Here is a 17282-nt window from a genome sequence, read left to right on the forward strand (position 1 = left end):
AACTTATGGGATGCAGCAACAGCAGTTCTTAGGGGAAGTTTTATATCTCTAAATGCTTACATTAATAAAATAGAGAAAAAGGAGATTAATGAATTGGGTATGAAACTCAAAAAGCTAAAAAAAGAACAAGTTGAAAATCCCCAATTAAATACCAAAGTAGAAATACTGAATATAAAAAAGAGAAATTAATAAAATTGAAACCAAGAAAACTATTGAATTAATAAAAAAACAAAAAATCTGGTTTTATGAAAAAAAAAACAATAAAATTGGTACACATTTGGTCAATTTGATTAAAAAAAAAGGAAGAAGAAAATCAGATTACCAGTATCAAAAATGAAAATGGTGAATTCACATGCAATGAAGAGGAAATTTAAACAATAGTTAGGAATTAGGTTGCCCAATGGTATGCCCATAAATGTGACATCCTGAGGGATATGGACGGATATCGACAAAAATATCAATTGCCCAGGTTAACAGAAGAGGAAGTAAAATACATTAGTAACCCCATCTCAGAAAAAGAAATTGGGAAGCCATCAATGAAATCCCTAGGAAAAAATCTCCAGGGGCAAAAGGTTTTATATGTGAATTTTATCAAACATTCAAAGAACAATTAATTCCTATACTTTAGAGATTATTTGGGAAAATAGGTGAAGAAGGAGAGCTACCAAATTCTCTTTATGACACAAATATGGTACTAATACCTAAACCAAAAAAAGTCAAAACAGAGAAAGAAAATTATAGACCCATTTCCCTCATGAATATTGATGCAAAAATTTTAAATAAAATATTAGCAAAAAGATTGCAGCAACTTATCACCATAATAATACACCATGACCAGGTTGGATTTATTCCAGGAATGTAAGGCTGCTTTAATATTAGGAAAATCATTAGCATAACTGACCACATCAACAGCAAAACTAGCAGAAACCATATGATCATCTCAATAGATGCAGAGAAAGCCTTTGACAAAATACAACACCCATTCCTATTAAAAACATTAGAAAACATAGGAATAAATAGAACCTTCCTTAAAATTATTAATAGCATCTACCTAAAACCATCAACAAGCATTATTTTTAATGGGGATAAGCTAGATGCATTCCCAATAAGATCAGAGGTAAAACAAGGATTTCCATTATCACCCCTATTGTTCAATTTGGTACTAGAAATGTTAGCTGTAGCAATAAGAGAAGAAAGAGAAATTGAAGGAATTAGAATAGGCAAAGAGGAAGCTAAATTATCACTTATTGCAAATGATATGAGGATATACTTAGAGAATCTTAGAGAATCAAGAAAAAAATATTTGAAATAATAAACAAATTTAGCAAATTTGCAGGATATAAAAAACCCACATAAATTCTCAGCATTCCTACACATTACTAACAAAGTCCAATGGCAAGAGATAGGAAGAGAAATTCCATTCAGAATTCCTGTAGATTCCGTAAAATATTTGTGGGTCTATCTGCAAAGACAAACCCAGGGACTATATGAACATAATTATGAAACACTTTTTGCGTGAATCAAGTCAGATCTAAAGAAATGGAAAAATATATCAGTTACTCATGGTTAGGCCAAGCTAACATAATAAAAATGACAATTTTGCCTAAATTAATCTATCTATTCAGTGCCATAGCCATCGAACTACCAAAAAATTCTTTTACAGATCTGGATAAAATAATAACAAAATTCATCTGGAAGAACAAGACATCTAGAATATCTAGGGTATTAATGAAAAGTAATGCTAGGGAAGGTGCCCTAGCCATACCACATATTAAAATGTACTATAAAGCAGCAGTCATCAAAACTACCTGGTACTGGCTAAGAAACAGAATCATGGACCAGTCGAATAGGATAGGTACACAAGAGGGAAAAGTCAACGACTATAGCAATCTACTCTTTGATAAACCCAAAGAGGCCAGCTTCTGGGCTAAGAACTCACTATTCCACAAAAACATCTGGGAAATTTGGAAAATGGTAGGGCAGAAGCTACGCATAGACCAATATCTTACACCATATACCAAAATAAAGTCAAAATAGGTTCATGATTTAGTAATAAAGGCTGCTATTATAAGCAGTTTGGGAGAGCAAGGAATAGTTTACTTATCAGATTTATGGAAAAGTAAAGAATTCATGACCCAACAAGGGATAGAGAGCATTACAAAATGCAAAATGGATAATTTTGATTATGTTAAATTGAAAGGTTTTTGTATAAAAAAGCCAATGCAACAAAGATTAGGAGGGAAGGAGAAAATTGGGAGAAAATCTTTACAACTAGCGTCTCTAATAAAGGCCTCATCTGTACAATATACAGGAAACTGAGCCAAATTTATAGGAATGAAAGGCATTCCCCAATTGAGAAATGGTGAAAGGATATGAACAGTCAGTTTTCAGAGGAAGAAATTAAAGATATATATATACAGGCACAAGAAAAAATGCTCGAAATCACTACCGATTAGAGAAATGCAAATCAAAACAACTCTTAGGTCCCACATCTCCCGTCAGATTGGCTAAAATGACAAAACAGGAAAATGATAACTGTAGGAGAGGGTGTTGCAAAATTGGAACCCTGTAACATTGCTGGCAGAGTTGTGAACTGATCCAGCCATTCAGGAGAGCAAGTTGGAACTATGTCCAAAGGGCTATAAAAATGTTCATATGCTTTGACCCAGCAATACCACTTCTAGGGTTGTATCCCAACGATATCACACAAGTGGGAAAAGGATGCATATGTACAAAAATATTTATTGTGGCTCTTTTTGTAGTAGCAAAGAATTGGAAATCAAGGGGATGCCCATCTATTGGGGAATGGCTGAACAAGTTGTGGTATATGAAGGTAATGGAATACTATTGTGCTATAACAAATGGGGAAGATATGCACTTCATAATAACCTGGAATAACCTTCACAATATAATGCTGAATGAGTGGAGTACAACTAGGAGATGTAATGATTAACCTTGATAGATTTAGTTCTTCTCAGCATATACAAGGTTCAAACACAACTCCAAAGGACTCAGGAGGGAGAGAGCTATCTACATCCAGAGAAAGATCTATGGAGACTGAATGCAGATTGAGGCAAACTGTTTGCTCTCCTTTTTTTTTCTCTCTTTTTTTTCATTTTGTTTCTTCTTTCTCATGAAAGAATTGGCAGTAATTGGTAATAATTCTTCTTCACAACTTGAAGAAAAGTTATATGTACAAGATATATCAGACTGGGGAGGGAGGGAGGAGTGGGAGATGAAAATCTGGAACTCAGGATCATTTGGAACTGAGTGTTTTAAACTAAAAATAAAAAATCTTAATAAAAAATGAATTGGAAAAATATATATTATTTCTTGGGTGGGGGGAGAGGGCAGAGCTAAGATGGTGGCTGGATAGCAGGGACTCTCTTAAGCTCTCCCCCAAATACCTTCAAACTTCTATAAAAATGGCTCTAAACAAATTCTAGATCTACTGAACCTACACAATAGCAGAGGGAAGCAGGTCTGCAGCCCAGGACAGCCTGGATGTTTGCTGAGAAGGGTCTATCCCATGATGCTGGGAGCAGAGGACAGCCCAGCATGGAACACACCAGGACAAACCAAGCTCTGAGGAGATGGGGCAGAGCAGGCCATACAGCCATGCATCACTGAGCTGTAGCAGTCACCAGACTTCTCAACCCACAAATGCCAAAGACAATGGAACAGGTTAGTGGTAAAACTACTGGATCAGGGTGAAAGCAGTCAAGTCCCAGCCTGAGGGATGTTGGAGGTGAACCTGGTGCAACAGCAGCAGCAGGAAGCTGTGGTTGCTTCTGGGCCCAGGCCCACTCAGGAGGAATCAATTGGCAAATCACAGCAGGAGTGTAGGAAGGGCTTTGCTGGCACAGACCAGGTTTCTCTTGCTTTGCCCTACTTGGATCTTCTTCATGGTCCTGGGTGGTGGTTCTTGGGGGAGGAGGAACACAGGTATGTCTGAACTTGTGGTGCCAGTGGAGGAGAAGTTGCTCTGAAAGCAGCAACACAGCCCCAAAACCTCGGGACAAAATACTTTCTACTCTACAAGCAATCGTACGCTGAAAAAAACTCAAGGATCAAGTAGTTGGTTGGGAACATGAACAGGCAGCAAAACTGACTCAGATTATAGAATCTTTTTTTTGGTGACAAGGATCAAAACATACTGCCAGAAAAAGCCAACAAAGTCAAAGAGCCTACATCAAAAGCCTGCAAGTAAAACATGAACTGGTCTCAGGCCATGGAATAGCTCAAAATTTGGAAAAGCAAGTAAAAGAAGTAGAGGAAAAATTGGAAGAAGAAATGAGAGTGATGCAAGAAATGCATGAAAAACAAGTCAACCACTGGCTAAAAGAGACCTAAAAAATACTGAAGAAAATAACACCTTGAAAAATACACTAACCAAAATGGCAAAAGACCTCCACCAGTGAATGAGGAGAAGAATGCCTTGAAAAGCAGAATTAGCCAAATGGAAAAGGAGGTCCAAAAGACAACTGAAGAAAATACTGCCTTAAAATTAGATTGGAGCAAGTAGAAGCTAGTGACTTTATGAGAAATCAAGAAATTATTAAACAAAAACAAAGGAATGAAAAAATAGAAGACAATGTGAAATATCTCATTAGAAAAACCACTGACCTGGAGAATAGATAGAGGAGAGATAACTTAAAAATTATTGAACTATCTGAAAGTCATAATCAAAAAAGAGTCTAGACATAATGTTTTAAGAAATTATCAAGGAAAACTTCCCTGATATTCTAGAACCAGAGGGTAAAAAAAGAAGTTGAAAGAAACCATCAGTTGCCTCTTGAAAAAGATCCCAAAAAGAAAACTCCTAGGAACGCTGTTACAAAATTCCAGAGTTTCCAGATCAGGGTGAAAATTTCGCAAGCAGCCAAAAAGAAACAATTCAAGTATTGTGAAAACACAATCAGGATAACGCAAGAGCTAGGAGATTCTACATAACAGATATAAGGGGTTGGAATATGATATTCTGGAGGTCAATGGAGCTAGGATTAAAACCAAGAATCACCTACCCAGAGCAACTGATTATAGTGCTCCAAGGCAAAACATGGAGTTTCAATAAAATAGAGGACTTTGAAGCTTTCTTAAGGAAAAGACCAGGTGCTGAATAGAAAATTTGACTTTCAAATAAAAGAATCAAGAGAAGCATGAAAAGTTAAACAAGAAAGAGAAATCATAAGGGACTTACTAAAGTTGAACTGTTTTGTTTACATTCCTTCATGGAAAGATAATGTGTGTAATTCATGAGACCTTTCTCAGTATTAGGGTGGTTGAAGGGAATATACATATACATACATACATACATATATACATATATAGACAGAGGGCACAGGGCACATTGAAAATGAAGGGATGATATCTAAAAATAAAATTAAGGGGTGAGAGAGGAATATATTGAGAGAGGGAGAAAGGGAGAGATAAAATGGTATAAATTGTCTTACATAAATGTGGCAAGAAAAAGCAGTTCTGTTTGAAAGGAAGAGGGGGCAGGTGAGGGGGATTAAGTGAATCTTGCCCTTATAAGATTTGTCTTAAGGAGCGAATAACATGCACACTCAACTGGGTATCTTATCCCACAGGAAAGTAGGGGGAAGAAGATAGGAAAGGGGGCATGACAGAAAGTAGGGCAAATTGGGGGACAAGGTAATCAAAAGCAAACATTTTTCAAAATGGACGTGGTCAGCTCAGATTTAATCTAGCTCAGTTGACTGAATCTAGCCTGCTTGTGAAAACAATTGTCACAAATGGTGGGATTTCTTAAGACAACCCAATATGGCACATCCTTAATAAACTTTGTCTTTTTCCTTGGCTTAGAAGGCTTGAGTCGAATTCATTCAGCAGGACCTGGAATGTTTGAATTTGGGTTCTTGAGCATCCCTCAACCTCAAACCTCATCATTTTGGTTTCCTGAGATGGGTAATACTGCTAATCTTAAGTTCTTCTCCAGCCAAGACTAGAAGGTAGAGTTATACTGCCACCGAGAAGAAAAATGGAAAGAAATTCCCTACATAATGGCCTTCGTCAAGCTCTCTCAGAACCCTGCTCTCAGAAAAGATTGTAAGATGCTCATATCTAGAGCTGCCCCACAAAGGGTCAATGGGGGGTAAACAGGACATTTTGGATAACCCCCTCCTTATGGCCCCCAAAGCTTCAGCCCCAGCCCCTCCTCCTGCTCCCCAACCTCCAACCAAGCACCCTTGTTTCCTGTATTCCCCCTTCCTTGGCTACTCCCTCTTTCCCTTTGTTTTGCTTACCTTTCCTTCTAGCCCAACCCTTCTCTTTTCCTGCCCCCTTCGTGGTCCAAGACTCCTACGCTGCATCTCCTCCCATGGCTCCTCCCCCATTGGTGACCCCTGCTTAGGTCCCAGCCAAGGGTCTTGTTGAGGTGCCTCCCTCTGTCACCCCTTTCTCTGAATAAACCCCTACTCAGTTTCTGGCCTCTTGGCCTTCCCCTATTTCAGACCCTGCAGTATCTACCACCATGGCCTCTACCCCCCAGGCAATGCCTATTCATGTTCCAGCCTTGAGCCCTGCCCCCATGGAAGTAACTTCTCCCCTAGTCCCTCTCTCTTAGGTGGTGCCCCCTCAGGAATCTTCTGTAGTTCCCCTTGTGACACCTACCCCTTCTTAGGTACCAGCTGATCTTCTCCCTTGCAAGCCAGATCCCCTGGCCTTGCAGTCTAATACGAATCAGCAGATCTCTCTCCACAGGTTCCAGTTCCCATAATGCCTTCAAGGCTTTTTCCCCTGAGGGAAGTGCTTGTCTCACCCAGTGGGACAATTAGAGTCCATATTCCATTCTCCATTTCAGATCTCATTCAGGTTAAAGATAAACTGAGGAGATACTCAGAAGACCCTACTAAGTTTACTGAGGGTTTTAAGGATTTGTCCCTACAATTCAAGCCTTCTTGGAGTGATTTCTCTACCTGTTGTACCATTGAGGAGAAGAGGAGAATCTTGGAACATGCCAAAATTTGGGGATCATCTGGCTAGCAACGACCACACAAATACCCCCAAGGAACTGCTGCTGTTCTCAATAGTGACCCGGTATCAAAAGAGTGAGAATAGAGGAAAGAGAGTATGGCAATTTTCCTGTTAGAAGGCCTAAGAACAGAATTTCAAAAGCAAACAAATTTTCAAAAAATTAAGAAGATTACTCAGGGAGAAAAGGGAAACCCAGAAGTACACAAATTTAGAACATGATTCAGTTGAAGGTGCAACAATCCTTAACATGTATTTCATTAATCAGTCTGCCCCTCATATTAGGAGGAAACTGAAGAAATTGGCAATGGGACCCCAAACGCCTCAAACCCAATCACTGGAGATGGCCTTTGGAGCCTTTAACAACAGAGACCTGGTTGCAGTAGAGGAAAGAAAACACAGGGAAAGGGCTAGAGACAGAGAACATGCTCAATTCTTGGCTGCTGCCATGGCCAGGAAAAAGACGCAAGGAGTGTTCCTCTAGAGCACCCCCTTGGAGGAAGCCTCTCTACTTGGGTGGTGAAAAAACCTAATTTTGATGCCACAAGGAGGGTCACTGGTCCAAGGAATGCCCCTCTAGTGCCCCCCCCCCCCAGAGAAAGCACCCAGGACCAATGCTTCCAGGATTGTGCCCAGCATGTGACCAGGAGGGACGTTGGAGGAAGGATGGACCCCTAGGTTGGAAAAGTAGAGCCCCTTTCCAGTGCCCTGTCCTCCAGTGTTCTTAAGCTGTGGAAGAAGGGGAAAGCCTGGGGTTTGGCATTGCTCCCACTTTCTCCACCTCTCTCACTGATCCCTGCACAAAATCGAGGCTGAAGGTTTGTCTCCAGGCTCCAAGTTATCAACTTCCAGATGAGTGCTCAAACTATGTACCCATTTAACTGGACTGATGGAGGCAGGGAAAGTTATACACCCCTTGTCAGCAGGAAGCAGTTTCAGAAGCTGAGACCTTCATCCCTGACCCCAAAATAATTTGGGTCCCATCTGTTTGAGGGTGGAATGATGAGGGTAAAGTCTCTGGGAAACCCCTTGAACTCTCTTTGAATCTTCCCACTAGATCTAACCTCCCTGAGGCCACAACCCTTGCCCTATCACTAGGCCCACATCTCTGCCTAACCTAGCCTAGCTGCTTCCCACCCTTAATCCTATCAAAATCCCATTCTTTTGTTTCCTGGACTCTTGACATCCTCCTTAGACTCTTTCTCAAGACCCTCCCTAAACCCTTCCTCTGGTCACCTCAGACTACTAGACCACACCTCAATCCCCCCCACACTCTATCTATGCACAAGTCTCATCTTGCCTCCATGAAGGTGCTCAGATTCAACCTAGCTCAATTGACTGAATCTAGCCTGCTTGTGAAAACAAGCATCACAAATGGTGAGATTTCTTAAGATAACCCAATATGGCAAATCCTTAATAAACTTTGCTTTTTCCTTGCCAAAGGAAATTAAAGAAAAGGGATAGGGTCAAGGGAGAAAATTGTATAAAGCAGGACAGGATAGGATGGAGGGAAATATAGTCAGTCTTTCACAACATGACTACTGTGGAAGTGTTTTGCATAATGATACATGTGTGGCCTATGTTGAATTGCTTGCCTCCTTAGGGAGGGTGGGTGGGGAGGGAAGAGGGGAGAAAATTAAAACTCAAAGTTGCAAAAGCAGATGTTCAAAAGAAATGTTATTTTTACATAAAAGCTGTAAATAAAATGTGTGGACAATGTGGTATAGAAATATAACTTGCCCCACAAGAAAGTAAGGGTTGGGAAAGAAAAGGGATGGGAGGGAGACAGAAGGGAGAACTTACTGGGGAATGGAGCAACCAGAATATATGTTGTCTTGGAGTGGGTGGAGGCTAGAATTGGGGAGAAAATTTGTAACTCAAAATCTTGTGGAAATCAATGTTGAAAACTAAAAATATTAAATAATAAAATATGAAAATTAAAAAAAAAAAGAAATACATCACTTGGTGGCCATAGGGTGATGAGCCTCTTGGAATTCAACTAAGTCAGTCATCAGACAATAAACTCATAAACTATTGTTGAGCCAGTACTTTAAAGATTTCAACTCTGAAGGACTTTCAGGAGCTTGAACTCTCTGACAAAGTCAGTCAATTTGCCTTTATTAAGTACCTACTATATGCTAGGCACTGTGCTAAGCACTATGAATGCTTTCATTACAATGAAGTGCCAGAGGAGGATGTTAGTCAAAAATACATACATATGCATACATAAAGGAAAAAAAAAAACTGTAGGGAAAAAGACTATGCTTACCTACCATGGCATTTGTTTTTTCTTAGTTTTCAGAGGCTTGATACCCAGTAAAATGGGTTTGATTCCTGCCTCAGACTCTTATTAGCAGTGTAACCCTGGGTATGTCACTTAGGTTCTCTGTGACTTATTTTCCTCAATCTGTAAAATGAGAAGGTTGGGCTAGATAGCCTCTGAAGTTCTTTTCAATACACAGTCTATGATTCATTGTTTGGGGTTTATATGTATTAAAAGAACAAAGTCACTACAATATTTCTTGCTTAATGTATTTGAAGAAAAACCCTGTATTAGTTTGCTACTAATAAAAGCATAAAATTTAATAATATGAACAAAAATATAATTTCTTAAGTACTTCTTATGTGCTTAGTATTGTGGACATGATAGAGAGGAAGAGATTTCATGTCTGTATTACTAAGAAAGGCCTTGTGCTTCTTAAGGCAAATTTACAAAACTGGTGGTAATAAAGCATGTATAATGTCAATTCCACTGATAAAAAAACATATCTTTTCTGATACTGAACCATTAGAAAGTGCCCAGGACTGTGGTGGTGGGAATTTTCTAGTTTTCAGTATCTGTCACTTCAGCACTTCAGAAGCAACTGCCAGTAGGTTGCTTCAAGGGCTGATGTTGGGAGCAGTTTGGATACAAGTAGGAAGAGTGTTCTGCAGGGCTAGGCTGGCACTCCCAGGACTCTTATGTTTACCTACCTGCCAGTGTCAAATGTTCAGTAATTGGTAGTGGTAGTGGTGAGGAAAGTGGGTCCCTTCTCCATAGTGATTGCTCCTCATTGAAAGGAGAGGCAACGGTCTAGGGGCAGAAGTTTCCAAAGGGGGTAATACCGCCTCTGGGGGGTACTGGAATTATCTGAGGGCATGGTAGAAACGTCTGCTCCAATTGGGGGACATTGAATAAAACTAAAGCATGGTGGAATTATAAGGAAAGAAGGAAGAGAAGAAAAATTTGAAAAACCACTTGTATAGGTTTTATCTGTTTTGTAACAGAGTTAAAATCATAGTGATTACATTCTTTTCCAAATAAAAGCACAAAATGAAAGTTTTAAAGGATCAGTGTGTCAAATCCCCCAATTATGAGTGTTTTCTCTGAAATATAATTACCTTCCAATTACTTATCTACCAAGGTATTGTTTCCCTCTAGTAGAACATAAGCTCCTGGAGAACAGGAACTATTTCATTTCAAAGCTAGATTGCTTCATTCACTGTATGTTACTCTCCTGTGGTTGACACTGTGTCTGGCACATAGTAGTGTGTGGGACGAGTGAAGACCTCTCATAAAAGGGAACAAATTAAATAAATAGAAATAAGTAGGATAGTGAGTCCCATTTCTCTACTTAGATATTTTCCCCTCCACAAGCTTAGCCAGTGACCATAGGCCCCCGAGGTTAAGAACAGGTCCTGTGTATTTACCTAATGGCGAGAGGCCTGAAAGAAAGAAGGGTTGAGGTGAATAAGTCAGCAACCATAAAATTCTCTGAGGATAAGGATAAGACACAGGATACTCACCCCCTGTACATTGACCCCAAGATAAGAGAACCTCTGTTTGGGGAAGAATGGATGGAAAGCCGAAAAGCCAGGTGCAATATAGATGTGCAGGATTAGGTAACTAACAACTAATTCCTGCCTGTCACCGATAACCGAACTGTTTGTTTAATCGTCATTGTCATTTAAGACAGATTTACTACCTTGAGATTAATAGTAGAATGAAACAAGGATGGTGGGAAGTTTATGACTGTCTCCTGCTTGTAAAAATAACCATACTGTTTGTTTCTTGCCATTGTCCCTGGGTAGATTTATCGCGTCTAGATTGTACCCTCAAAGCTTACGTCTGCAAGCTGAGAGGAAGGAGGTTGGGAGGGGGAATTGCGGTTAGGGACCTATATAAACACCCCAATTTTCTGTGTCCAGTGCGCTCTGACACTGAGAGACCTTCGGTGTCCGAGTGGCCCTTTCCCGGGATCGTAATAAATTTTCCTTTCTACTTTCACCTTGGGACGCCTCTGTTGTTAATTTTTGGATTCGTAAAATCCATCCCACACAGTAGGTACTGAAGAAGTTCTCATTAATTCACTGGTTTATTTTTGTCTTTGATTCCCAGAGACTAGTACCACGAATTACAAAAAGTAAATATTTGATTCTATTGTTGAATTTCATCTGCTGCCAAAGTTTTGACAAAACAATCATGTATGTCTGACATCATTGCTAATAGAATATCACTCACAGAGCCCTTGATCCTTCCCATCCATGAGGAACAACCAAATCACCACAAGTCCTGATTCAGTTATTTTTTAAAGCCTTTGTGTCACCACCACCCCACAGCCCAAGCAGCTAGGATCCAAACCCCAAAATCCAGTTCTGTACCTGTGAGAATGTTTTAGTCATATTCTTGAAATCCAATTGCAGGATGTTTCCAATAAAGGGAAGAGGAGTGGGACCAGGTGGGAGCTTTCCCTTTTTGAATCCTTGGTTCCATAGGGATATGAAGATCAGGAAAAGGACACAAGCCAATAGGGCAGTAGAAGTGAGTCCCCAAGGATCCATTGCCCTGAAAGATGGTCCTACAGCTCTCAGAGGTACCAGATCAGTTGCCATACTTTTATAATCATTGGTAGAAAACAAGGGGTGGGAATGCCCAGCCAATAAATAGGTAGTTCTTGTAGGAAATCAGAATTAGTTTTTCATTAACTTTCATTAGTTTAGCAATCAAGAGGCCATTAAGGGGTTTTGGAATCTGTCCCTAACAATAACCTTGCACTAAAATATGTTGGAAGAGTTGAAACAAGGAAGGCTATATCCAGCTCCTCTTTTAGGGGGTCACAGGCTGTCAATAATCAACTTTCTGTTGGCCTGTAGATGTGTACTGAGGTAAGGAGAAAGAAAATATCCAAATTCAACCTGAGAGGAGGTGGTGGTGGATTTCAGACTGTCAGATCCTACAGACTTGACCTCATATTAAAGAGCTTAGGTGTTGTCTTCTTATTTTCTAAGCTACTATGGGCATAATTGACTTCTTCGCCATGCTTGTTCTTTCTCCACCTTGAAGAACATTCTTCTTGAGAGAGAAGATGGCAGCAAAGTAGGCATTGGTGTGCCCTGTCTTCTTTCTGTCCTCTTTGAATAGTGGCCCACCCACTTGGGAGCCCTCCTCACTATCTATCCCTTTCTTCTCCTTTCGCAGATCTTTGATGTCCCCAACATTTTTACATCCCTGAATGTCTTCTGAGCTTTAGTCTTCCTGAGCCCGATCTTTCAGGTTGGTGCCTTTTCTGGTATCACTCTTTGATGACACTCACCCTCCAACCATCTTTGGTATATGCCCTCATCTACTAATGATACCTGCAGCAGAGTCCGAATCTGTCTCTCTCACTGACCTCATGGATTACCAGCTCAATTCTAGCTTGGAAAACAGCCATAGATGTAAGATTGTCTTCCCCCATTTGATTGATATGGAGCACATTTCCCTGTTTACCCTCACCTCTGTTTTCATATCAGCTTCATGACTCTGAGAATCTCATTGGAATGAATGCCTTGCCCTATGATTACCTTTTCAACATTTCCAAAGGTATCATTATATAACAGCAATGGTTAGCACATAGAGAGTACTTAAAGAAGGACTCTGGATAGGGTCTCAGCTAGTCACCATTGACTTATCTCTGTCTTTTACGTTCACAGAAATTGCACAGCTTGCCAAAGTTTGTCTAGAGGTGCTCTTCCACCAAATACTCTTGCATCTGGTGGAACAAAGGAGATTTTGAAAATTTCAAAAAGAAAATAAAATGATAAAGGATTAAGTTTCTTGCCCAAGGGTGTCCTAGAGCTAGTTCAGTCCATATCAAGAGAGCTGGTTGTTAAAATCTAATTCTGACTATTTATACTTTGGTTATCTGACAAACACAAATCAGGGATTGATTTATTGTTTAACTTCTAGAATTAATGATGGACAAAATGTTAATAGTACAGATTAAATTTAAAAGTGTGACAAGTGTAATTTTTTTTCTGGAAAGCTGACCATTAAGCATTTACCAGCTTGCTTCTGCCTCTTGCCTGTGTGGAGGGTCTTTAGGTGTAGTCACACAAGAATGATCTGCCCTGCAAAGGTATAACTAGCTTACCATTTCCATTGTTAGAGGGAGTTCTTCCATTGATATAATCACAGAAACATTAATTTATGTAATAATAATAATATTTATATGACATTTTCCATGTCCCAGACACTGTGCTGAAAGCTTTATAATTGTTATTTTATTTAATGTTCACAACAATCTGAATAAGTTTGTGTTATTATTATCCTAATTTTACAGATGAGGAAACTGAGCCAAATGGTGATTAAGTGACTTAAGAATAATAGCAGAAACACCATACTCCTTCTGCCCCCTGTTACCATTCTGACCTTGGTCCCTACACCTCAGTTTCCTTCTCTGATTACCAAGGGCATTGGACTAGAAGACCTAGTCATCAGACAGTGAACCCTCGTGATCTTGTGATTTTCCACCAGTCCTCCTACCAAATCCTCCCCGCTCAGTTTAAACATTAGGAAATGTTAGGCAAGTGATCAGAGGGGATTTACATAAGACTACACACCCAATGAGCAGCAGACAGAGTTAAGGTGCTGCCTAAAGTCTGTACTCAGCCAAACTCATTTGTACTTCTTTCTTTGTTTATAAGAGACGTGGACCCTGGTGACCACTCATAGACTCTTTTGAACTTGGCATGAGCTTCTGAGCAGGTTTAGATTTCATTAAAACTTATCAGATTAACTAATTCAGCAATGTTATTATTTAATTCCTGCTAATTGGTTCCACACAGATGGAAGAAATACAGTACAAGGACAAGAAAGTGTGATGTGGATTCTGGAGAAAGTTCACTTTGAATCAAGCTTTTGATCATTATTATTATTATTATTATTATTATCTAGGAGACATGTGCTCATGAACAGTTTTAACACTATCATGGTAGGGAGCCAGAATGATTTCATTTGGGTAGTGAGGTCTTCCAGGGGCTCCCATCTGGGTGCATCAAATCCCAAACCTTACAGAGCATTCGGGACAAGATGGAATTCCAATCTGTATGCTAAGGTTCAGGTAGGAGGTAATAATGGGAAAATCTATGTCATTATCATTCCTTTATATAGCTTTTAAACTCATACAAAGCCACATTTGTAATATTTTGTACTATAAAATGTGATTGGGGTACATTATTTCCTCTGACCATAAGAAGTTTTTTATGAAGCTAACACTGTACGTAGTGAGGTGGTTTGGTATGGTGGGAAGGGACCTAGACTCAGAGTGAGAGGATCTGTTTTCAAATCCAAGTTCTGCTGATGACTCCCTATGTGACCTTGGTCCAGTCACTTGCCCTAACTAGAGCTTCAGTTTACATGTCAAATGAAGCTTTTACCCTCAATGACTTGCAAGTTCCCATCCAGCTCTAGATCTATGATCCTATGACTCTCTTTAGCACTTTATGGTTTCCCAAGCCCTTTACACACATTGCTTCCTTTAATTCTCATGAGCATCCTGTGAAGTGAGTACAGCAAGCATCACTCAACTCATTTTTCAAATGCAAAAACCTAGTTGCTGAGTGATTCAGTGATTTATACAAATATCTTCAAGTAGACAGTAGCAAAGCAGAATTTGAACCCATGTCTTTTAACTCCATATGAAACTTTTTCTATCAGAAAAGTCTCCAATAATCTTGCCCAGTATGTGCTATCTCATTCTTAAAAATTACATGTGTGATCCCAGTAAGGCATGAGTTCCTGTTGATAGATGTCCTCTACTAATGCACATTGGCACTTTCTCTGAAGCATTCTACTAGACAGTTTTCTGAGGAGATTAAGATGGTAAGATGACTTGTCCAAAGTTGCACAGCCTGGAAGTGAAGGCAAGTCTTCCTGACCCTGGGGCCAACACTTTATCTACTCTCCCACATAGGAATGAAATGTGGGGTTGGACAAGGATAAGAAAAGAGTAAGTTGCTTAGGTTAATCTTCTAGGTACCCTGCTGATCATAGGCAATGCATCAGATCCTTAACCCTAAGTATTCTATGGCAGCTCTCTGACAACAAATAAGGAGCAGAAAAGAACTAATGAACTTCAGGGTATTTTTATATGCACAGCAACCCACAAGTCAGAGATTGTATGTAAACTTGGTATTGCCATAGTTCCTAGCTGTTAGTGTTGGATTGAATTGAAATAAAATGAATAGACTGAAATCAAAGTGTCATAACTATGAAATCCAGTACCCTATGGGAGCTAGCATTGCAGGGAAGTCTGTATCTTCTTAGAACTAAATGAATTTTCTTTTATTAACTTAGATGGTATGGGATTTGCTAAATATGTGTTGAATATTGATATTGAGTTGTCTTCTCTGGTCCATTGCAGATGTCATTTCCTTAATTGTCTTTATTTACATTTTTTTTAAATTTTATTTTTATTTTTTTTAAATTCATGTTATAAAGCAAGAGTTTCTATAACATAGTGTAATAAAAATGAATGTACATGAAACTGTAAATTTATTATGTACAATTTCCCATTCCTTATAAATATGCAATAAAGTTATCATGTAAATTTCTTCCCCCCCCAACTCTAGAGATGGCTATTAGACACAAATACGTGCATGTAAATTTGTTCTTTTCATATTTATCATCATTTCTTTCTCTGAATGCAGATAGCATCTTTCTTCATGCCGTTGTAGTTATTTTGGGCATTTATATTTTTATTTATATATTTATATGATTTATATTATGTAATTTATATATTATATACATATATAATATATATATTATATGTTTAACGCTAAGTCATTTTTAAAACAATATTGCTATTCCTCTATGCAATGTTCTTTTGGCTCTGCTCATTTTCTTCTTCATTATTTTGTGGAAGACTATCCATTTTTTTTTCTAAAATCATTGAGCTCATCATTTCTTATAACACTGTAGTATTCCATCACACTCATATATCACAACTTGTTCAGCCATTCCCAAATTGGTGGATATCATTGCATTTTCCAGATCATTCCCACCACAAAGAAAGCTGCTATAAACATTTTGGACCATATTGGTGCTTTTCCTTTTCCTCTAATCATTCCTATAAATACACCTAGTAGTGATAATGCTGGGTCAAAGATATAACTTAAGAACTCTTTAGACATAATTCCAAATTGCTCTACAAACTAGTTGGATCAATTCACAATTCTACCAATGATGAATTAGTGTCCCAATTTTTCCACATTCCCTCCAACTTTTGCCACTTACCTCTTTAATAATTTTAGCTAATCTGTTAGTTGTAGAATGATATTTCAAGGTTGTTTTAATTTGCACTTCTCTAGTCAATAATGATTTAGAGCATTTTTTTGTATATAGAGACAGTTTCTCAGACACAGTTCTCATCTCTCAAATATATAAAGAACTTTGGCCAATCTATAAGAATATGAGTCATTGCCAAATTGTTAAAGGGTCAAAGGATATGAAAAGGTAGTTTTCCAATGAAGAAATCAAAACAATATATAGTCATATATTTATTTACATTTTTAACATTTTCAATATCTTATTTAGGTATACGTTGCTAGTGCGTAATGCTAGAATGAGTATTTTCTGCTCGAAAGATGGCATAGTATTAAAAATCTTGTCAAAGGTGACCAATAATACCAGAGGAGTCTTTAAAAACAGAGTATGATGTTAAGTCATTAGAAAAGCTGCTTTTGAACATTCATAGGGCAAATACTATAGAAAAAAGCAGAGAATAATGATGGCAAATGATAAAGTTCAATAACCCTGAGGCATATAGACAGTGACTCCTACAACTAGTACACCAGAAGCCTCAAGTTAAAATGAAAAGCAGTGGTAGCACCAGAGTCTCCATGTAAACCACACCTACCAATTGAGTTTTATTTTCAAAATGGAAAACAAAACAAAGAGATCATCTCCAGCATTTGCAGGTAGATGGTACTCTCCAGGAACCTTGAGATGTAGGAATTGGAATGGCACCATTAGGCTGCTAATTAAAAGG

General features: G+C 38.7%; 1 protein-coding gene across 1 annotated transcript in view; it reads right to left on the reverse strand.

Annotated features, from left to right (window-relative positions):
• LOC118828042 (cytochrome P450 2C23-like) overlaps positions 1-11880 on the reverse strand; it is a 42246-nt gene extending 30366 nt beyond the window's left edge. The window contains exon 1 of the mRNA XM_036734429.1: positions 11635-11880. Coding sequence (XP_036590324.1) covers positions 11635-11865 — 231 coding nt within the window. The 5' untranslated portion in view covers positions 11866-11880. The remainder of the gene's footprint in view (positions 1-11634) is intronic.
• Between the last annotated feature and the right edge of the window lie 5402 nt (positions 11881-17282).

This window comes from Trichosurus vulpecula, chromosome 8, assembly GCF_011100635.1.
Source record: "Trichosurus vulpecula isolate mTriVul1 chromosome 8, mTriVul1.pri, whole genome shotgun sequence".
Classification (NCBI taxonomy): domain Eukaryota; kingdom Metazoa; phylum Chordata; class Mammalia; order Diprotodontia; family Phalangeridae; genus Trichosurus; species Trichosurus vulpecula.